The sequence below is a fragment of the Strigops habroptila genome, chromosome 8, assembly GCF_004027225.2.
Source record: "Strigops habroptila isolate Jane chromosome 8, bStrHab1.2.pri, whole genome shotgun sequence".
Classification (NCBI taxonomy): Eukaryota; Metazoa; Chordata; class Aves; order Psittaciformes; family Psittacidae; genus Strigops; species Strigops habroptila.
In genome coordinates, this window is record NC_044284.2 from 56,290,711 (window position 1) to 56,313,125 (window position 22,415).

General features: G+C 40.6%; 2 protein-coding genes across 11 annotated transcripts in view; one reads left to right on the forward strand and one right to left on the reverse strand.

Annotated features, from left to right (window-relative positions):
* OSBPL9 (oxysterol binding protein like 9) overlaps positions 1-15,185 on the forward strand; it is a 62,459-nt gene extending 47,274 nt beyond the window's left edge. For 6 of the 10 annotated variants that reach the window (XM_032920125.1, XM_030495401.1, XM_030495405.1 and 3 more), the window contains 16 exons: positions 159-197; positions 3,199-3,292; positions 3,637-3,738; positions 5,996-6,155; positions 6,843-6,955; positions 7,192-7,310; positions 8,744-8,829; positions 9,101-9,275; positions 10,832-10,916; positions 11,182-11,292; positions 12,079-12,142; positions 12,248-12,388; positions 13,322-13,400; positions 13,748-13,839; positions 14,224-14,359; positions 14,462-15,185. In XM_032920125.1, coding sequence (XP_032776016.1) covers positions 159-197; positions 3,199-3,292; positions 3,637-3,738; positions 5,996-6,155; positions 6,843-6,955; positions 7,192-7,310; positions 8,744-8,829; positions 9,101-9,275; positions 10,832-10,916; positions 11,182-11,292; positions 12,079-12,142; positions 12,248-12,388; positions 13,322-13,400; positions 13,748-13,839; positions 14,224-14,359; positions 14,462-14,536 — 1,671 coding nt within the window. In that variant the 3' untranslated portion in view covers positions 14,537-15,185. The remainder of the gene's footprint in view (positions 1-158; positions 198-3,198; positions 3,293-3,636; positions 3,739-5,995; positions 6,156-6,842; positions 6,956-7,191; positions 7,311-8,743; positions 8,830-9,100; positions 9,276-10,831; positions 10,917-11,181; positions 11,293-12,078; positions 12,143-12,247; positions 12,389-13,321; positions 13,401-13,747; positions 13,840-14,223; positions 14,360-14,461) is intronic. The other 4 variants (XM_030495403.1, XM_032920126.1, XM_032920127.1 and 1 more) reach the window with 1 other exon arrangement.
* A 401-nt stretch (positions 15,186-15,586) lies between these two features.
* NRDC (nardilysin convertase) overlaps positions 15,587-22,415 on the reverse strand; it is a 28,275-nt gene continuing 21,446 nt past the window's right edge. Inside the window, exons 21-31 of the mRNA XM_030495400.2 lie at positions 21,559-21,686; positions 21,070-21,232; positions 19,789-19,820; positions 19,369-19,507; positions 18,884-18,931; positions 18,471-18,523; positions 17,769-17,852; positions 17,106-17,196; positions 16,744-16,860; positions 16,420-16,509; positions 15,587-16,175 (exon numbers count right to left, since the gene is read on the reverse strand). Of these exons, the coding sequence (XP_030351260.1) occupies positions 15,978-16,175; positions 16,420-16,509; positions 16,744-16,860; positions 17,106-17,196; positions 17,769-17,852; positions 18,471-18,523; positions 18,884-18,931; positions 19,369-19,507; positions 19,789-19,820; positions 21,070-21,232; positions 21,559-21,686 (1,143 nt within the window). The 3' untranslated portion in view covers positions 15,587-15,977. The remainder of the gene's footprint in view (positions 16,176-16,419; positions 16,510-16,743; positions 16,861-17,105; positions 17,197-17,768; positions 17,853-18,470; positions 18,524-18,883; positions 18,932-19,368; positions 19,508-19,788; positions 19,821-21,069; positions 21,233-21,558; positions 21,687-22,415) is intronic.

A 22,415-nucleotide genomic window follows, 5' to 3' on the forward strand; every position in this document is an offset into this window, starting at 1 on the left:
TGTTTCTTCTAAGTTTAGTTACTGTATGACATGATGAGGAACATTTTATGGCTGAAACTGTAAACATTCCTGAGAGAAACTTGCTGTTCTCACTTAACACAGAACTGATAAGTCATACAAGATTGTTATGTTGATATTTTTAACATTCTTTCCTTAAGGACCAAAATAATGAGGAGAAGCACGCAGATGGACTTATAGTAAGTTTAAATCTAATCTTTATCTCCCTTTAATTCTGCAGAACATGTGAACAGAGACCTGAATTTCCACTCATTTTGCAACATACTTTTTCCTTTCTCTAATTTACTGCTTCCAGTGTCTTGTTAAAATTACTGTTGATTCATTAGCTTCTGAGGTTGGCTAACACCCTTGCCTTTAGAAAACAATAGTGATCAGTTTTATACTGACTGTCTAAAATGGCAGTGTTATGACTGAACACTGAGATAGAAACCTGCCGTGTGAACAGATGAAAGGGAAATGATGGGGATAGAAACAGTTTTGTGTTCCATCTGAAGTATCTTCATGTATGAAATACTCAGCTATCTGTGTGCTTCAAGTAGTTTGTCTTTTCTGCAGTGCTGCTCAATTAAGCAAAGTTGTATTGTGTCTGTTTAAGCAATGTTTCTTCTTTAATATGACTTCTGTGGTTTTAATGTAACTTCTGTCATCTTTGGTTTCAGTCACATGTGACTTCTCTTTCTTTGTTCTCTTTTTGTCACTTGGGTACATTTCAGATACTTTTAATAGCAGATTGGTTTCAGTAAAACATAACTCTAAAAATCACAGTGTGTTTCCATTACAGCTGACAATAATCCCCAAGCTTTATTTGTCTTTCCATTATATATAGCTTTAGCAGCATGATTTTCTGGTATGAACTTTGGAGTAAAGATGCACATACAGATTCTAGTTTCATGCTTCTTGTAAATAAGATGAACAATTACCCTGTGGATAATCACCTAATTCAGGTCTTACTGTAATGAGATAAGTTCTTGCCCTGGCAAAGAGAAGTTACGTAGCTAGGTGCTACCACAGGCACAGGTGGTATGCACATTAGATCTGCAACTTGGAAATTCCACATAGATATTACAACTTACTATAGTATGAATTTGATTAGCCACTACTCTAATTATCTGTGGGTTGGCTTGTACTGGGGAGAGAAAAAAAGTGTTTCTGTAAGAATATATCAACTGATGCATCAGTGATTGTGAAGACTGGAATTTTGATGCTATTGAGGTCAACGTTATCTTGAGCTAAAGGTCAGGATTTCACTTTAAACTTAGGCAGGAATATGATCAATATTTAATATCATGGTGGGATGATGGTCTTTTTGTTTCTGCCTGGTTGTTTTTAAGTTGTTCTTACACTCAGAGTAGGAAACTTTCAGGTCTGCCTTCACCTATTTCTAAACCATAGAAGCATACCACAAAATATCTAACAAGAATCTCCAGTTCACGCTGCAATGTGGAGAATTGTTTAAGGATAAGATTACAATCCTGCATACAAAGTTAAAGTTACTTTGTTGGGGTTTTTCCCTGTAACACACCAGTGTTCTGTATCATATATATTATTAGTTTCCCTAAAAGCTGGGAGAGATAGAGGTAGCAGAAGCAACCTGTGTATCATAGGACCATCTTGATTTTTAAGTTTCTTAACTCTGAAAGTAGGGTCATGATTTTAAACTCTGAAATATGTGGGACAGGGACCTACCTGTGTTGCATCCTAATTGCACAAGCAGTTGAAGTAATGTGTAAGGGAAGTTGATGTTTTTGCCAGGATACAGTGGAGAAACAGTATATGTATTGGAGTCTTGTACACTAGCTAGTAACACCAATGAACATGTAGGAAGCAATTTTTATGCCTTTTTTTTAACTGGAGATTTTTAAAGATAAACAGGGAACAATAGTTTTGTTTTCAATTAAATAAATCCTATGCTATAAAAATAATAAAAATCTTCACTGCTTCTTAATATAGGATAAAGTTCAGTATTACACTTAACCAGGAAAGGAGGCAAGAATTAAGACTTCTTTTTGTAGGAAAATGGGAGGAGAAAGGTTAAAGTGACCCCGTTTCTCTCAGTCTGTGTGCAAATAGAAGCTAATAGACTAAAAGGAAGGAAGAACAGTTGGAGACTCTCTTCAGTTTTAAATATTGATCTAAAAAGAGGATAGGAATGAGCATGCTGACTAAATTTAAAGGCAGACCTCATCTACTTTTAAAACAGTTCTGCTCTTAAAAAAGGTAGAACTTGGTATTATATGACCTTTCCTGTGCTTGATATTCTTCAACTTAACCACAGCAGCAAGCTTTCCTAGCAAACTGAGGCAAAGATTTTCACAGTTCTGGCGTGGATAAATGGTTTTAAACTGCAAGATGTTTGGAAAAGGGTTTTATCTGCCTTTTATCCAGTCAACAACCTAGAGCAATGTAGAAGTTCTGGTTGTTGTATGTAAACATACATCACAAGCAATGCTTAGGTGATAACAAGCAGGCCAGTGAAGCAAGGCAAACATCACACTAGTTTGGATTAAGCAACATTGCAATTTTGATTTTCAAGAGGCTTGTATAAAAGCCAAGAACATATACTGAAGTCAGTGACTTTTGTGAGTGTCAAGTTGAATCGGTGCTTCATTTTCAAAGTGCCCACATTCATAAGTAGACTGAAATGTCCTCTACAGGAGATGCACTGAAAACCGTCACCTCTCATTGGAAAGAGTTTTGGCAACAAAGCCACTTCATGGCTGTCAGCATGCTGATGATTCCTGTTGTAATTTGTGGGTTGTTTTGCTATGGTCCAGACAAATTAATTTTTTTGGGGAAAAAAAAAAGGGTTTAAAAATACAGATTACTCATCCTAATTCTGTGCAGGTAGTTTGCATCTAACTTTCCACTCTTTGCATGCGACATTAATTAATGGACATTGGAAGGAATAGCAGAAGCTAAAACTTGAAATAAGAATTCTTTATAGCACAATTCACGTCTGTAGCTAATTCAGTTTAGTATAAAATCTGTGTAAAGAATTAAAATATTGCCACTTTGATAGTATTTCTCATGTCCTCAACTGTCAATTTGTGTTTTACTTTCTCAGGAATTCACTATCTTGCATTCAGGCATTTCTTGTGCTCACAATGTTATTGCTATCTATGCTTTATTATTTAGGGGTTTTTTAATTGAGAAAAAAAATGTGCTTTTCTTTTGTCTCAGAGCACTATAAACCCAGTTGACGCAGTATATCAGCCCAGTCCTCTGGAACAGTCAGTGATCAGCACAATGCCTTCCCAAGCAGTTATACCTCCAGGTATGGTGTACAGAAAGAGCCTCAGTAGAGATGTTCATGAGCAGAGAAGCTGCAGCTGTAGTCTAGATGGAGGGGCTGCATAATGGTGAATAGCTTCTATAATTTTCAGAAAACATAAATGCTTTTTAGCTCAATATCTGCAATATTTTAAAATGCTATCTTTGCTTAATAATTAACAAGAGCTAGATAACAGTGATGGAAACATGTTTTTCTATCTGAATGGCTTTTATAGAAAAGGATTATATTTTTGAAGGTGAAGTAATGTGTAATCTCCTTCCCAAAAAAAGTATAATTGTCATATTTAAATGTGAATTTTGAGTTTAACATAGCAAAATATCCCCTAGAACCTGCTCAGTTGTGCAAGTCAGAGCAGCGACCCTCATCTTTGCCAGTGGGACCTGTAGTAGCATCGCTTGGAAATCAGACTCCAACACCAAATAGTACAGGTACTGTGTAGCTGTCTTATTGAAGCACAAGAAACAAAACCTGAATACATACTGTCTGTAACCTAATGTAATGTAATTACCTGTTGAGACAACGTTGTATTGGCCTACATCTTGCTTTTAATCCACATGTATTTCAGTGTTGTGTTAAAATCAGTTATTCTGCTCTTTCTCCCTGCCATGTATTCATAACACATAGGAGTATTACCAGCTTCCTTGTCTCCGTTGTTGCAATGTTGCAGTAATCAGCACAAGAACTTGGCTGTTAATACATCATGTGTGGCCTTGGGGTTTTTTTATTCATTGATTCCCTCCTCTTCTCCTTAATAATAGCATTCATTGGGCTTTTTCAAGAGATGCTCTGAAGCAAAAGTCACTATAATATATATGAAGTTGCTATAAATATCTGCTTCCTGTAATATTTTAAAGAGGTTTTTTTTTAAACTATAGCCGCATATTTAAATTTTTTATTATCTGTCTACCTTGACTGTTACTTCCTGACCAGTTGTATTGATGATATTGTCCAGTCATGCTAAAACTCTCACAGTTCCCTCCCAAGTTTTTCCTAAGCTTGTATGTAAATGATTTGTTGTCATTTTACTGCTATCCTTCCTTCCCAGAACACTAACACATATGTTAAACAGTATTCGCCTCAATCCGAAAAATGAAGGATGCTACCGCTGGCTTTTTCTCCTGCCAGACAGTGTCTTTTTTCAGTCTTTACTCTATGCATCTCATGTTCTAGTTAGTTTCTGATGATTGTTGTTTGTGTAAATACCTTGCCTTGCTTAATAACCTCTGTTGTGATTTGGATTTCAACAAAAGGCCTGTGTTAGTGTTCACCTGGTTTGTCTTTATTGCTATGACTGTGTCGAAAAATGGTGAGTTAGTGGTAAGACAGGATTCATGTAATTCAATTTAGAAACTGAATACATTTAGTATTCATTAGATTTTGTCACAAATGCATTTGTAGTTAAATTGGAAAAAGATGGTTTAGGTCATGAGAATACAGTTGAGTGAAAACTGCTAGGCCAGAGGCCTTCTGATCAGCTGTGTGATGTCCAAATGGCAACCAGGTGACTATAGGAGTTTCTCAGGGGCTGACAGTGGGTCCAGTACTGCTTAATATCTTGGATAACCTAGATATGAGCCTTGCCAAACTGGGGACAACAATGGATAGGACAGGGCTGCACTTCAGAGGGGCTGTGACTGGGTGCGGAAGCGGACAGAAACCTCATGAAGTTTGATGAAGACAAATGTGAAGTCCTCCACCCACCTGTGATGGGCACAGCCCTCAGCCTGCCCTGTTGCATGGGGTTAACTGCAGCTCCGCAGAAGAGGAGCCAGGGGTCTGGGTGAGCAACAAGTGGAACATGAGTCAGCAGCGTGCCCTTGTGGTGGTGAAAGTTGTGCTGCATACCAGGCAGGATTAGTGAGAGTATAAAGAGCAGAAATAGAGAAGTGATTATTCCTCTCTACTTGGGATCTGTGAGACCACATCTTGAGTACTGTGTGTAGTTTTTTGGGTTCCATAGTGCAAAGACATGGACCACCAAGTTTAGGAAGCTGAGTCCCATGACATACTTGGAGGCTGACAGAACTGGGTTTGTTCAGATTTAGGAAGATCAAGCTAAAGAGGGATGTTACTGGTGTCTTCTGCCAAGACTTCTCCCAATTACTGGGAGGATATAAAGAAGATAGAACTTGTCTTCTGCAGATGCACAGCAAAAGGATGAGGCAATCCACACAAGTTGTAAGAAAGGAAATTCCAAGTAGGTGTTAGAAAATGGTTTTGTCATGAGGTGGTTCAAACTTTGGAATTGGTTCCCTAGAAAGATTATAGAATTTTCATCTCGAGAGAGAGATAAACCTGACTAGACCTTGTGATCTTGAACAAACTGGTCTAATTTTGAAGTTGTCTGTGCCTTGAGGCCAGACTTCCAGAGATCCCTTCCAATATACATCATGTTATGAATCTATACAGGTTTTCGGTGTTGTTGATTTGCCTTTAATTGACAACTTTGAGGAAGACATGTCCTTTACTGTTCTGTGTTCTTGATTTTCCTTGTGACCTTTCTTTTGTTATCTGTTAAATGTAACTTGATATAAACTTGACTAATTATTGCTTCTAATTTTGTAAGATATCGTACCTTCTGAGTTTCCATTAGTCTTTATTGATTTGAACAATCTACTGATAAGTTAGAACTGATGGATTTTGAAAGAGTTAAATTTTAAGTCTGTAATTTTTAATACTCCACAGGAAGCGGGCAGTCAGCACCTAGCAGCAGTCTCACCTCTCCAAGCCATGTCAACATGTCTCCAAATACAGTCCCAGATTTTTCTTACTCGAGCAGTGAGGATGAGTTCTATGATGCTGATGAATTCTATCAGAGCAGTTCTTCCCCAAAGCGGTGTATGGAGTAAGTAGCTGAAAGTATGCAGTGTGTGCTGAATGCAGTTTTTATCTATGAGGGCATGGCTTGTCTGCTTGTAGAAATTAAGCTAAAGAAGCAAATAAGCCACACTGGCTTTTTAAACAACAACAACAAAAAGTGGAGGAGGCAAAAATCCACCTAGTGTAACAGAATAAGATTATCCCAGCAGTCATCTGTGAGGGATGCAGTTTCCTCCTTTGCTCCTTCCCATTCCGTCAGATGTATATGTTGGCAAAACTTTTAAACAGGAACCAAACTTGGGAAGCCACCAGCTCAGAGATACAATCTGAGACCATGGTTTATTTCACATGCATTTCTTGAAGCCTTTTGTAAATAGCCAACTCCCTCTCACCTTGACTAAAATAAACTTTCTGGAGTTGCCTTTCCCCAAAATCTCTATTTACTCTTTTCTGAATTTGAAAATTACTGTTAAGAGATGCTAAACACTTCAAAGAGGAATTAATCAGCTGGTTTATACCTTCAGGTATTGTTATCTTAGACTGCAGGCTTTCCTATTTATTCAGCTACAGTCCATTACAAGATCCCTATGAATTATCGTACAGCACATATATTAATTCTATCAATTAACTCCTTGTCTATGTCTATCAAATTATAATAATTTGGTCTGAATTAGTTGATTGTGAATGGTGAGAATTTGTTACTCTTCTTTAGTTCTTCAGGGTCTGCTGCTGTCCTGACTCGGAGCAGCACAGGAAGCAGTCTGAAACGTCCGGATACCACAGAATCCCTCAATTCTTCCATTTCTAATGGGACAAATGATACTGGTAAGTGGACCATGTGAACTTCCCATAGGGAGATCTGTATGTTAAGCTGTATATGATCACGTATATGAAAAATGGTTTCGCTGTTGTTTCTTTACTAATGGAAGATTGTTGAATCGTAAGATTTAAAAATCTTAGTTTTATAAATAAGACCTTTTTGACAGTCAATATATATGCTAGTGAAATACAGTCTGTCTTTGAAAGTTTAGAGAAAAATAAAACCAATTTGGTCTTTCTAGATCTCTTCGATCCTCCTGATGATCGAGATGATGATGGGGAAGGAGAATCAGTGGAAGAACATAAGAGTGTTATTATGCATCTATTGTCACAAGTTAGATTAGGAATGGATCTAACAAAGGTAAACTTGCTGACTGTTCATGAGGAAGAGAGGAGGGGTAAACCCTGAATTCTGTCTAAATCACTTCAGTGTCAAAGTAATAATTTAACTGTATATTTGTTCTATGAGCTAGTTAAGCTTAAAACTCTTTAGCATGCTATTGTTTTTTAATTGGAGTTGTTAGTGGAGGGGAAAACTAATGCAGAATAAATGTATCCAACTGCAAAAATCTGTTTGGGAAAATAGTTTGTTATGGAAAGTAGCTGTTTGTTCTCATTGAACCTGATCCTTGGAGTGCCTGTAAAGCTGATAAGAGGAATGCAGTTTACAGTAGTAATATTTCTCCATGCAGTAGTAATGCTTCTCTTGTCTTTAGAATAACAAAGATCTACAAGATCTCAGTGTATGGTGACATTCAATAAAACATAAATAGAATAAAAGGGGGAGTTAAGCATATAGTGAAATGCTTTGCTTTATTGGGTTCTTGTTGAGTAAGTTGCTTATGTATTTTAAAATACTTCATGTAGGTCTGGCAAGTAAAGAGTTGGATTTTTCATGAATGTGATTCATGCTGATGTCTGTCTTAAAGGCTGAATGAACAGCGTGCTGAAGGTGTTGATCTTTCTAGGCAGCTTGGTTAAGTTTAGACAAGTAATTCCAGATTGAAAAATAGTGAGATCAATCGTATCATCAGTTTCCTTAAGTGGATGACTTTAACTGTCCAGTCTGGAACTCACAATAGACAGTAAGAAGATAAACTTAAAACGATGCAGGATAAATAGGCAGCAGCTCACAGGCAAACTACAGAAGGTTTCTGGCAGTTCTGAATAGGAATTGATCCAAAATGTGTCTGTTTTGGGAATTCCTGGAATAGTTGAAAATTAATGATCTCAAGTTAAGCTGCCAAGAAGCATCATGAGCATGCATCTTGTCTGCATCACTTTAAAGTCAGCAACAGCAATCAGCAGTGCTTTCAGCAGTGGTCTAGACCACACTGATCAGTCAGTAAATCCACAAGACTGGAACCTGAAAATGCTGTTTGTGAGGAAAAGTAGTGGGGAAGAGATTAACCTTCATCTTGTTACAAGAGGCACATAAGAGGGCTGTGCCTACATGGCATGGCTATAACTGAAAATTGACAGTGTACATACAGACTAAATTAAATAATCAGTGTTACTGTAGCTAAGAACTGCTTTTGATAAGCTCAGCCATGCAGTTGGATGTGCTCTAACTGGGACTAGCTTATATATAAGACAAGAGACAGTTCCTCTTAAATCTTTGGTTTATAGAAGGTGCCAACTGAGCTGCATATGTCCAGACTCACTGGTAAGTTTGAGAACACAAACAGTTTACAGGCACATGAAGCTGTGGGTGCTTTGTATGCTATTTACAGTTAGTATGTAGAATGCTTTTGTGTAGGCTGTTAAAGTGTAAGAGGGTTTTTCTTCACCTAGGTGGTTCTTCCAACTTTTATCCTGGAAAGACGATCGCTGTTGGAAATGTATGCTGACTTTTTTGCACATCCGGACTTATTTGTCAGGTATTTGATTTCTAAAGTAGGGCATTAACTGGTTCTGATATTTTTTATGGCCCTTGTGGGCTGCTGAAAGTAAGTTGGTGGTTTTGAAGAATATTGCTTGGGGTTTGATCTAAACTTCAAAAATAGTCAAAGTAGTCAAACTTTAAGTGGTAAAACAACCAGACATCCCAAAAGCTTTCCTTTTGGAAAAGGCCAAAAGCCACCAAAGTATTCAAGGTGGCTGCTTGTATTTCATATTGCCTGTCCTTTTCTCTCTTTCTTGCTCATGTAGCATTAGTGACCAGAAGGATCCAAAGGAACGGATGGTTCAAGTGGTTAAATGGTACCTCTCAGCTTTTCATGCAGGAAGAAAAGGGTCAGTTGCTAAAAAGCCTTACAATCCCATTTTGGGTGAGATCTTCCGATGTCATTGGGTGTTACCAGGCACCGAAGGTGAAGATGATATGGTTAGTTTCTTGTATGTTTTTTGGTACCTAGAATGCATGCGAGTAATTCCCAAAGCTGTATTAATTTACTGACTGAAATGGCTTGTGCTGTGTTTAAGTAGCAAAACTGATGAACTGTGGCAATTTCTTCACTGATTTCCTAGCCACCCCTTTTCTTTGGACAGAAGTATAAAATACCTTGCATAACAAAATTTGAGCTATTAGTTTTATTCAGTTTTTAGTTATTAGAACTATTTGACATGTTGAAAATGTTCTCTTCTTTCCTGAACTGTTTCATAGCACCAAGTGTGAATTCCTTTCTTTCCAAAGCTCTGATTTTTATTTTCTTTTAATCATTTCTCTAAACCCTTGTGTTTTTAACAGTGGGGTTTCTTTTCCTCACTTTCAACCTAGAAAGCAGTGCAGTTTCTCCAGTGTATTTAATTCTCCTTTAAAAATACTTTTTTAGATGTCTAAAGTTTGGATTCTGAGCTTGAATAGTGTTCTAGTTGTTCACCTGTGTCTGTCCACTGCTCTTCCTTTTATGCTTGATCAGAGTATGTCTGGTGAAGCGAAGGACAGAGTAACAGCAGAGACACTCATAATCTGAAATCATCTACCAGTATATGAGGTTTTGCTCTTATTTGCCCAAGTTTCAGTGAGACTCATGGATTAATCACATGAACCATAGTTAACACAGAGCCCCACTGATTCCAGAGAAAAGCTCTCATGTTTGCAGTGCAGCCTGGCATGTTTTGTTTGTCTTTATTTTTGTGGGGTTTAGTCACCTCATTTAGGCTTCTCACGCTCTGAAGTTGCAAATGATCATGAGGCTTCCCTGCCCATGGCAGGGGGTTGGAACTAGATGATCTTAAGGTCCTTTCCAACCCAAACCATTCTACGATTCTGTGTGGGAAGTGCTGTTGTGAGATATTTCATGTAGCCTCAGTGTAGTATGTCAAAATATGTGATTGCTTAGATGGAAACCATGTATTTTTCCCATTTAATTTGCTTCTCCCCCTATTTGTTTGCTCAAATCTTGTTTCTGAGGTGAATGTTTGGACTCCTGTTTGCTGGCATAAAGGCAATATTGTATTTGTGCTTCCATCGCTTCTAACAATGAATTACACTCTTCAATATTTGCCACAGGAAATGAATGTTGTTTTATGGTTCTGTGATACATATAATCTGATCATTATTAATGTGCAATCAGACTTTCTCAGAAGCAAAAATGAAAAGTATTTCTGCCTCCCATTTCTTATTAGTTAATAAGAGATTAAGTGGATTTAAATATTATTTTGTAATTGGGTTTATACATGACTCAGTTTAACTCTTTCATTTGGGGATGTCTCCCCAGTACATTTATACTTAAAAACAAGACAGTAGAAACTCTATTCTTTAGAAGACATCTTAGCATCAGAAGTAAGGAGTTATTCCGCATCAAATTAGCAAACTGGCAAATACCTTAAAATGCCTGCAATACATTTTTAGAAGCCATTAAACATGGAATCAATTTGGAAGCATCCGGTGTTTGGTAAACACGATCAGTGATGAAAATCCTCTCTGCTGTCACACAGGAGCCAGTTTCAGAAGGACCAGTTCCCTGGGTCAGTAAAAGCAGTGTAACGTTTGTGGCAGAGCAGGTCTCTCATCATCCTCCAAGTAAGTTGATAACAACTTTGCTAATAAAGATGATGTCTGGATAGGAGTGACACTAAAATCAGCTCTTGCTTTAAATGTTGGGTTTACATTTTCTCTCCAAATTTAAAAGCTGAAAGTTTTATCTGTGAACTGGTTTTGTGAGAAATAAATTGCAAACTCCATTGCCACATAAGTATGAAGCACTTTGAGATAGTTGCTGATGAATGAATTTGGAAACAATAATATCAATGTCTTGTGCTGCTGGCTTTAACCCCTTTTCCTTCAGTTTCAGCATTTTACGCCGAGTGTTTTAGCAAGAGGATACAGTTCAATGCTCACATATGGACCAAGTCAAAGTTCTTAGGAATGTCTATCGGGGTTCATAACATAGGGCAAGGTATGTGTGCATACATTTAACCACAGAAGAGAAACTTACAGTCTGCAGTTAGAATTTTTACAGAAATTCTTTAAAGTCATTCTGTTAAACATAAGGAATGTTTGAATTTCATAGAATCGTAGAATAGTTTGGGTTGGAAGGGATCTTCAAAGGTCACCTAGTCCAACCCCCCTGCAGTGATCAGGAACATCTTCAACTAGATCAGGTTGCCCAGAACCATCCAGCCTGGCCTTGAATGTCTCCAGAGATGGTGCATCCACCACCTCTCTGGGAAACCTGTGGCAATATTTTACCACCCTCATTGTAAAGAATATATTCCTCACATCCAGCCTGAATCTCCCTCTTTTAGTTTAAAACCGTCACCCCTCAGCCTATCGAAACAGGCCCTGCTAAAAAGTCTCCCCCCATCTTTCTTATAGGCACCTTTTAAGTACTGAAAGGCCACAATAAGGTCTCCCCAGAGTCTTCTCTAGGCACATCCACCCCAACTTCTGTAATTAGAGCTTATGTATTTAGGAATTGGAGATTTCTTCAGCACGCTTTGTGTGCTGAAATCACTCAGGGCCCAGAAAGAATTTGTAGGAAATTGTATTTCTTAGGAAGTACAGCTGTCCCTGCCTTCTCCAGACGTGAGGCATTCTCAGCCCTGCTGAAAACTAAAGCTCTTCACCTTTCCTGTTAATGGTACCTGTTGTTAATGAAGTATTTCAGGAGATCACTATGAAAAGTTTTGTAGAGGTTTTGCTTAATGTTTTTTAAATCTATATTTTTCTTTTTCTTTACTAGGGTGTGTAACATGCCTAGATTATGATGAACACTATATTTTGACCTTTCCTAATGGTTATGGAAGGTAAGTAATGCTCTGTTTGCTATTTTTGTTTTTAACACCTTGTAATACTTCGTGCTTAATATTTATCAGTTAAGAGGTTATAAATAAATACATTTGTAATTGCAGGTCTATTCTCACTGTGCCATGGATAGAACTTGGTGGAGAATGCAGTATTAACTGCTCAAAGACAGGCTATAATGCTTCCATCGTCTTCCACACAAAACCATTTTATGGAGGAAAGAAGCACAGAATTACAGCTGAAATCTTGTAAGTGGGTTTCTTCAGTTAATCTCTCTTTTTCTCTACTTAAATGCTGACAGTGTTTTTCAAGATAGTAGTATAACGTGCTGAAACCCACTGGGCTCATGATTACTGGGCACAGCATGCCGTTTCATAGCCAAGGTTTGTGAGAGGAAACCTGCACAGGCCTGCACCCTGCCTTATCCTTCCCTAAAACATTCTTGGCTGATTAACAAAAGGAACTTAAATTTTATCCTGCATTATCCAAAATGTCTTCATCATTACTTCTCCTAAAAACAAAAACACTGAAGCAAGCCTTGTAACACCACTGTCTGTAGCATGTCAGTTGAAGTTCTGCTGCATTTATTTACGCCTCTGGTTTGGTGGATGTTTGGTTTGTCCCTGTGCACGTGCCCCAAGCAGAGAATTCAGTGGAGATTCTCATCCTGTTTGGAGGTCTGCTGGGATGTCAGCAAATGAATACTGACAAAACGAGGTTTATAACTTGGTTTTAAATCGCTTCTTGACATACATTGATAGATCATTTAGTGATCTATCACAAAATGTCATTTGTGAACTAGTGTTGGTGTTTCCCCGTAGTCTGGGGAACAAGCTGTCAGTCTGTGAAACCTTTTAAGCTTAAACTTCTCATTCTAAATCTGTTTCAAAAGCCTGTAACTAATTTCCTAAACTCTAAATGTGGATAAAGCCCTGGGGCAGGAACAGCCTTCTGGAACAACACTTCCTTGTAAGGTTTATCTGCTTTCTCTTAAGGTTCGTCCAACTAAGTCATGCAAAACTTCACTTGTAAACAGAAACTTAATCTCCTCTGTGTCAGTGGTGGACGTTTGAAGGGCTGATACAAACCAGACTGTACAGCAACTAGGATAAAGTTTTGATCCTTTAGGGTCTTCCACTTCCTGTGATACAGCTGAGAAATGACTGTTTGTTTCTGTTTAGTTCTCCGAATGACAAGAAACCCTTCTGCTCAATTGAGGGAGAATGGAACGGTGTCATGTATGCAAAATACAGCACAGGGGTAAAGCTGCTTTTTTTCTCTTTCCTTTTCATCAGAAAGGGAAGATTGTGCTTAAAAAGTTGTGGTTTAGGGGTTGGGTTTTTTGTTGTTGTTTTGGTTGGTTGTTTTTTTTTTAACATTAATAGTTGGGAACTCCTATGAAGCTGCACATAAGATCACAAGAACACTGAATTTTGGATAAAAATCCTGAATTTACTTTGTTAATCTTATGGTAACTTGATTTTTATAGCAAGAACAGAATGGTTTTTCATGTGTTTCCTGACAACCAGTGTACACAAGTGTGAAGGTATGTGAATTGTAAGTCTAGATAAAGAACTGAATTACTTATTTTACATGTCACTCTCCAGGAGAACGCTGTCTTTATAGATACCAAGAAAATGCCTACAATTAAGAAGAAGGTAAGAAAATTGGAGGACCAAGACGACTTTGAGTCTCGCTGGTAAGAGCTTCTCTTGTAGTTCGATTCATCTTTGCAGTGCACAGCCTTAATCCGGCCATGGCACGGAGAGCTGTGCTCCACATCAGCCTTTGCTGCAGGATAGAGCCAAGGGACAGGCTGGGGTTTCAAGGGAGAAAAGACCTGTAGTTCTTGGTCACATCCTCACTGGGAACAAATGTTCCAGGGATGTCCAGAGAGCACCACTGCAGCCTTTGCTGGCAATAGGGCAGTTGTGGTTTGATATATATTGGGGTTTTTTCTGCCCTGTCAGTAAAGTGAGACCTACCTTAATTCAAACAAATATCACTAGTAGTAATATGCTTCTACAACGTTGCAGCACTTTGCTTCTGTAAAGCAGTCTCCTTTCCAATTTCTTTTTTTAAGCCTATGGAAAGATGTAACCTACAACTTAAAAATTAGAGACATCGATGCAGCCACGGCCGCAAAGCATGCACTTGAAGAAAGACAAAGAGCTGAAGCCAGAGCTAGAAAGGAGAATGAGACCTCATGGGAAACAAGGGTGAGCTTTATTTGAACACGTAACTGCTCTCTGACCTGTAGCATTTGTTCCTTTCCAGCTGGGTCATCAAAAGCTTACATCTGATTGTTCCCTTTGTTCTAGTTATTCCATGAGGATGGAGAGTGCTGGGTCTATGATGAGCCGCTATTGAAACGACTTGCTGCCAGTAAACATTAAGTGGATTCTAAGCCCAGAAAACACTCAAGCCTTGGCTTAGCGAAGTTTACACCTGATACCAAGCTAGTCAGCAGTTATCACGTACGTACCGGTTGGAGAACCTGACCCCTCCAACTACAGTGGTTCCTATCTCAGGGATACTGGACTTACTGGTGCAGATAAGCAATTAAATGAAACAAGAAACGTCTTGGCTGTGCAGTAACTTATACTGGACTCCGCTCTACTGGCGGTGTGCTCAGGCTCCACAGGCAGGTGCTGGAGCCTGCTGACCGATGCTTCTAGAGCACAGGGAATCTGGGCTCTGAAGCAGATACACTTCATATAACCACTGTGAAGGCCATGGCATTGGTATCAGTTGCATAATATTCCTGGGTCCTACATATTTAAAAACAAACAAGAAACAAAATGCAAGATGTCATTTAAATCTAGCTGATGTTGGCAATGTGTAAATATGAGGATTCCTTTGATGGGACAGTTTGTTAGAAAATGCTACATCCATGTTATCTTCCACCTGTATGATAATCAAACCTTTTGGCATTTCAGTGTCTTGCCCAAAATAACTTTGTTATTTTGAGATTGAAATGTAACCATAGATAATAATTCTACTCAATGCATCTTAAAGCTTCATAAAATAGATTTTTCAAACTTCTCTTTTGGACTTTTTATTTATTTCATAATAAACCTTTGCAGCAAGACACATTTTTCAGCTGAGTGATGATCAATCAATTGCTTTATGTCAAATGTATTATTTTTAACCCCACTGGACCCCTTGCAGCTAATCCTACCTCTTAACGTAGTTACTGAAGAAGCACAAGGAGCAGAATTTGCAGCACCTACGGTAGGATGTTTCTGGATTCTACATCCACTGCAGGAATCTATGTTTCTGTGCTTCACCTTAAATAAGGGTTGAGTAAGGAAGTAGCTGTATGCGGCAATCTTTCCACAGTCAGATCTAGCTTTTATTTGAGTTCCTCTCAATTTTGGCTATGTTGCACATACAGAAAGACTGGAAAAAAAAGCAGTGTGAGATTGAAGCTTTGGGCTTTTTTCCCCTCCCACCCACCAGTATCTCCTCCAGAACTGCTGAACACTGTCTCTGAGGAGCTGCAACTGCTGCAGGAGTGACAGGCAAGACACAGTCTGAATGAGAAGGTGCAGCCCACACCTCGGACAGCTAGAGAGGAGAAGGTGGCATCGTTCTGGTGGGGGAAGCTCTCCCTTTGCTCCAGCAAGGGACAGGACTGGACCTGTTCTTAATGAATGTAGGAGATGAATGAGAAAGGCAGGCTGGAAACTTCCTTGAGGAAAGCTTCCTCCGTATGCAAATGGACATCTTCATCCTGGCTAACAGTACAGCCCTGTGTTGATAAAAAGAGGGTTGTAGCGCTTGTGTTGCAGAAAGCATCGGTATCACACGTGGCTGCAGGGCAAAATGTTGATTTTATTTTAATATTTTATGGTAAGGGAGAACATTCAGAGTTGACGTGTAAGCTTTGATGTCCTTTATGGAAGTAACATCAGTCATCAAAGAAGATGCGGGCAAGAAAATAAGATGAGGTATTTCACCAGATGAAGAACTCTGTACTTCTGAGACAGCTGGAACCTCTGAGTCCCCTTCATGTTTTCCATATCCAACCACCTGGAACACAATTATCAAAGGAAGAAATTCTGCTCTAAGCTTCTATAAGTTGGCTCTCACTTAGTGCCCTGACAATTAAATACAGATACTTAAATGCAATTCAAATTACAATAATAGAAATGTCAAAAATACGTGCAGTAATGCGGACAACCACCACAACAAAAGTTAAGTGACAATGCTCTTCTACCCCATCCTTCTCTGAGGTTAACAAAGGTTGGTATTTCAGGAGCTGACAAATACTCACATGTACACTGAGCACTTTCTTCTTGCCGCTTCTGTGAGCTTGGAACCAAGTCACCAGGTCGGATTGTGTAACAGACTTCAGAGCTTCAATCTGAAACCCACAGGAACAGGGTTTAAGTAAGTAGCACATGGGTGATTCAAGTCATTTCAAGCACGAAAATGGTTCCTCTACAAACTATAGCCCATTAGATAAAATAACCTTTTTAAAAGGGATGTAGTTTTAGAAGCAGTGTGTCACTAAAAGCGTGTCACATAAATGGGGGGATTTAAAACTGCAGCACAAAGCAATATGTGCCTGTTCCATTTGGCATCACTTAACACCAACCTCACGGGCAAGCCTGTCGAAGAGATACTGCTGTGTCACGACTTCATTCCAGTTCCTGTCTACTTCTTCTCCAAGATGGGAGTCTTCACATCCTTTAAGATTTATCAAAGCTGTAACCTACATTTGAAAAAGACAATTCGTTAGGGAGGGTTTAAAACTCTTTAATTTACCATCACATTTACTAAAGTTGAAAGAAACCCCAAACTGTAAGTATCCAGAGAGCAAATGGTTAGAGAATGATGGCAGAATGGAATAAGAGGCAGAATTTAAGTCAGCCTCAGAAACATGCCAGAGAGATGCAACCAAATCCTCCCATTTAGGTGTCACAGTTCAAGGAAGAGCTTTTCAAGATCAAGTTTTACCTGGGTGTTAAAAGCATCTTCAGTTAAATGCTTGATTTTCTCTTCAAAGCAAGCAAGAAACTCCTCAATTTTCTTGTCAACCAATTCAGAACTGAAAGAGAGTTAAACAACTAAATGAGGCAGGAAAAAGAAAAACCTAATACTGAAGGATAAAGTAGCAGAACAGCCCCCAGCTGAGAAGGGAACATTTGGGACAGGCTTGCTTCCCTCCTCTGCAGTCCTCAGCCCTACACATGAATGGTTATGTTCTCTTGGATTAAGGCAGAAAGAAAGAAAAATGACATGTGATGGACTGTGAGGTTTCTGACACATGAAAATCTTCACAGGTGACACATCTCAGTAATGGACATGTCACACAACTGTAAAAGTCAGAGGCAGCAGCACTCTGTGCTAATGAAACTCTCACTGGCACAGGATGAAATCGTATTAGGCAGAAGTTCTTCCCTGTGAGGGTGCTGAGGTGCTGGCACAGGGTGCCCAGAGAAGCTGTGGCTGCCCCATCCCTGGCAGTGTTCAAGGCCAGGTTGGACACAGGGGCTTGGAGCAACCTGCTCTAGCAGAAGGTGTCCCTGCCCGTGGCAGGGGGTTGGAACTGGGTGAGCTTTAAGGTCCCTTCCAACACAAACCAGTCTGGGATTCTATGACTGCCTGCCGATCACTTACTTGTATTTAGTTGCCTGGGTGGCTACTGTGATGGAGAAGCCAAGAATCCCGGAAGTATTCCTGCAGGTAGGGTAGACATGGTAGCTAAAACAAAACCCAACAAAAAGGAAACAATAAAGTCATTCCACAAGCACAACTTTTCATTTACAGGACATGCTGCAAGTTAAAATAGCGTTGCTACTTCAGAAAGAACAATCTCAGCTATAAATTCCCAACAGTCTTAATTCCTTTCTTTCCTGCATCACTACACTTCAGTGTTTTCTCATTTTTATGAACTCCTTTTCAGCTTGGCAAAGAATTTGTGTTTGTGTTCCCACAACTAATTCACACGGTGACAGACCTATAGCTGTGAAAAGCTTGTTCCAGTTTCCGAGGTAGAAGGGTGCCTCTGAGGGAGGCTGCTACGCACCACAGAGCCGCTGTGAAAACAGCCCCGGGGAACAGGAGCTGATTTAAGAAGTGGAAGGAACAACTTTGTGCTGAGTAATTCTGAGTTAACACGCTGGTGATAGATACAATTCTGATAGGACTCAACAGCAACTTGGCTGCAGTTTCTATCAGTTGGTACTCTTGGGTTTCATGTGTTTAGGTTGCTGTTTCCATTACTGTAATTCAGGAATTAGCCACTGCGCAGGAAGCGTTTCCAGAGTAAAACTGGTAGGGAACAGCAAAAGCAGGAGCTGTCCTCCACAGTGAACTCACCCAAGGGTCTGCTTGGTCCTCAGGAAGTCAAAGCAAGGCTCTTCCATGTGCATCTGAAACAGAGCGCACATGTGTTACAGCAGAAGCAACGCTCCTCTGCAGACACCCACAGCGCCGCACAGAACCACGATCGCCGCATGTGGAGGCAGCTGCAGCGCTGCCTTTCCAGCTACACCCACTGAATGAAGGGGGCTCAGGCTCCCAGGTTGGTAACTAAGGGAGCAGTGTTCAGACTGTCCCTCACTGCGGAAGGCTGGGAATCCTGTCCCTAACACTGAGAAGTTTAACCAGAGTGAGCAATAGATACATGCTGTCCCCTTCGTACCATTTAGCCCCAGGGCCTTATCTTAGCTCCAAGTGCTGTTTTCAGGGAAGATGCTTTGATGAGTTAGGAGACACAAACACTAACTTACCACAGTCAGCTCCATAAGAGTGTATTCCCTTAGGCTCCTGGCACCTGACTAGAAACAAAATGAAGAACTTAGCGTCATTTCATGCAGTCAAATGCTGTAGTTCAGACCAAGGTGAGGATTGTGGCACACACCTCAGCCCAGACTGCAGCACCAAATTACAATTCACAGCAGGGACAGATAGGAAGTTCCTGTTTTCCACAAGGGCCTCAACGTGGCCTTCAGAAGAGAGGGAGGAGGCTCAGCTCAGGACCACAAGATCAGCAGTGAGGACACCAGGAAATGACCAAGGCACAAACCCAGCTACAAGCACTAGCGCAGGCGTTGGGGAACCCCACACACTGCAAGAGCCCACCGGGGTTTAAGTGAGGTTTCAGCACACCCTGTAACATTCCCGTCCAGAGACCGTGACTGTGGCTTAAGTACAGCTGTAGCAGCATCAGCAGGTACCAGACAGAACAGGCCAGTAAACCCAAGCTAACACGTACCTGGTAATAGACTGTCACTTCAGAGTTGGCATCTCCTTTGTTGAGAGTTTTCACCTTACAGAGCAGATGTGTACTTGGCAAATCCACCACCCGGAACTGAACAGGGCAGGGATGGACCAGGGGAGCAAACTGGAGCTTTCTGAAGGGAGCACAAACAGCAAAGCCTCAAACACCGCTCACGTCTCAGCCAAAACCAATACAACACCCAGACATCTACACATTTGGTCTGACTTTATTTTCCCCTTCCCCAAACCAGAACAATGTCCACTGAAACTGCCACGATGAACAGTCACCTCCACAAACACTTGTACCCAGGAGGGGAGAAAGGCACTTCAGCACCACTCCCACCCTGACCCCTTCCTCCAGAAAAGAATCTGAACTTGATTATAGTTTCCACATAAATAGACGAGAGATACTCACTGAACAACGTAATTCAGAAAATCATTTGCTTCCTAGGAGAGAAAATATAAACGTAAGCTTTACTTAGAAGAGAATTATTACCCCAGTTCACAACCACACACCCCAGAGCATCGCTTCAGAAGGTGACCTCCCAAGCAAAGACCAGCCAAGCTCTGTCACACCACTTGCATCCCTGCTCCCTCGACACCTCTGCACCACATTGCAAAGCGAAACAGAGTTCCAGGCAGCTTCTTGCACTGTAACTTCTCCAGAAGGAGAAGCAGAAGCCAGAGAAATAGCATCAGCCATCACAACAGCAAAGGTGGGCACAGGAAGAGGTAAGGCTCCTCTTTTGTGCATCAAGTTGGAGCTCTGGAAGGGAGACTCTTGGGCTTAAGTGGAAGAAGTGGGAGGAAGTAAGTGGAACACTAAAACACATCCTAAAATTGATGGAGGAGTTAGAGCCACCCTGTGAAACGAGCTTAGGTCACACAGAGGCTGCAGCAGTAAAAGCATTTTGAATGGCAATTCTTAGCAAATCAAGTTTGGGTTCCCAAACCTCCTTCTGTCCCACAGCTGACATGACAAGAACCTGACCTCCCAAAGGACATTAGCATGTTTTCTCTATGATGCTTTAAACAGTTTAAGGACAAACACCACCAGGTAAGACAAACTTCTTGGCACAAATCATAATTGCAGGTGGTTTCTCTTCCACGTCACACACAGGCACTCAGTGCCACTGGATACATGGAGCTAAGCCTCATGACAACCCTGTTGTAAAAGCCTGACAGGACTATGCGTGACCTTGTCGCAGGGTGACAGTCTTCAATGAATACTGCAGGTGTCTGACAGGGCTGAGGATGACTGGACCTCAGTGAGGTTTGAACAAACCGTGCAGGGAATCACATTTCCAGGAGAAATGTACTTTGAGGGAAGCCTCCTCCCGTGGCACCACCTTGGACGTTTCTCAATATCAAATATATCAGTACACCAAATATAATCACAAACAGTGGCAACAGGGGAAACAGGTTACAGGCATATTTCTACCACATTCTTCCCTCTCTGCAGTTTAAATCCAAATTCCTGGAAACTTCTGTTCAAACTGGCAGCTATGGTCTCCCCAGTGGCTTATCCAGACAAGCACTCCTGAGTTGTTGGAGGTGAAGCTGCCCTGTCCCAGCAAACCTCCAGATTGCCAGTACCGAGGAGGCAGTCAAGGGAGTGTTGGAGTTGTGGCAACTGTGTTAAAGCACATCTTAAGAACAAGTGTGAGTGTGTGTCAGCTGCTGAAGCTGTACTCACTCTGCTTGTGAAGTTCCCTTGTACGAGACCCTCTACGAAGAGCTGTGATTTGAAAGCCTTAACAAAGGATGAGAGAGACTCGACGGAAAGGCCGTTCATCAGCGTCTGGTATTTGTCTATCATGGACCACCTCCCGTGTTCCAAAATGAGGAGACGCACATCCCTGCAATGCAAGAAGGAAAACACACCACGGGCTGTCAAAAGCTGTTTAGCGTAAGAGATGCCATTTCTGGCTCAGGATCATACTGGAGACAAGGAGTGTTGCCATGGGCTGACTCTGCCCTCCCTCAGCAACTCCTCTTGGCTACAGGTCACTTGAGCAGCGACCTGGATGTCCAGTCTGACCCACATGTTCGAGCTGGTTGAGCTCCTAAGCTACAAGCAGACCCTGGAACAAGCCTCTATGAGCACAGCACAGCAACTCCTGAGCTCTTCAGTCCACCTCAATGCTTGCTCTGCAGCCACTTACTGCCCTCCCCCAGAACTCACTTGGCCAGAGTCTCAGGTTTGATGAGGATGTTGAAGTATGTTTTCTTCAGCTGCTCTGTTATCATTTCAAAAACTGCTGGAGTAAAGCTGAAGTCAGACAAGTAATCAATGATGAGCTGAAAGAGAAGCTGTAAAGAAAACAGTTCTAAGTATTTTTAAGAACCAATTTAAACTTTGATCTATATAACAATTTTTAAGAATCATTATTCCTTGATCAACACAAGAGACACGCGGTGTTACTAAAGCACATTCCTCACTTCTGGTAGATGTTCTTCACCAAACAATTCTATATCAAATTACAGTCAGTTTCAAAAGGACAGGGTTTTTAGAAAGCAAATGAAGTAAAGCTCAATATCCCAAATCATTAGTTTCCACATTCTACTGAAACAAACCTAGCCTGTCATTCCAACACCTCTGTATTAGGTATTCCAGTTTTCCCTTTCACAGCTGACACAATGGCATTACCACAGAGCAACAGTCACAATTTAAAAAAAGAATATTCAGACCATGCTATTTACATCTCTGGCTTTTTCTGTTTAACCCCACATTAATAAGCCTGAGATGACTGACAGTCTTGTTAAAGCTCCAGTCAAGCTCTTGCAATGGAAGTCTAAGGAAGTTGGGCAGTTTTCTCCTCTTTGATCACATCCTCTCTGTGCTTGCCATGCCTTACAGAGAATGGGAACAGGATCCCCCAGTGCTTGGAAGGGAAGCTCTGAGCGACCCGACAGAGAAAACCTGCCCCCGCAGGGGCATGTGCAGAAGCTGCATCTCCAAAGTCAAACTGTAGACAAAACCTGTTTCCTAGACAAAACCTATTTTCCAACACAATTCTCCAGACAGCATGCAAATAGCTT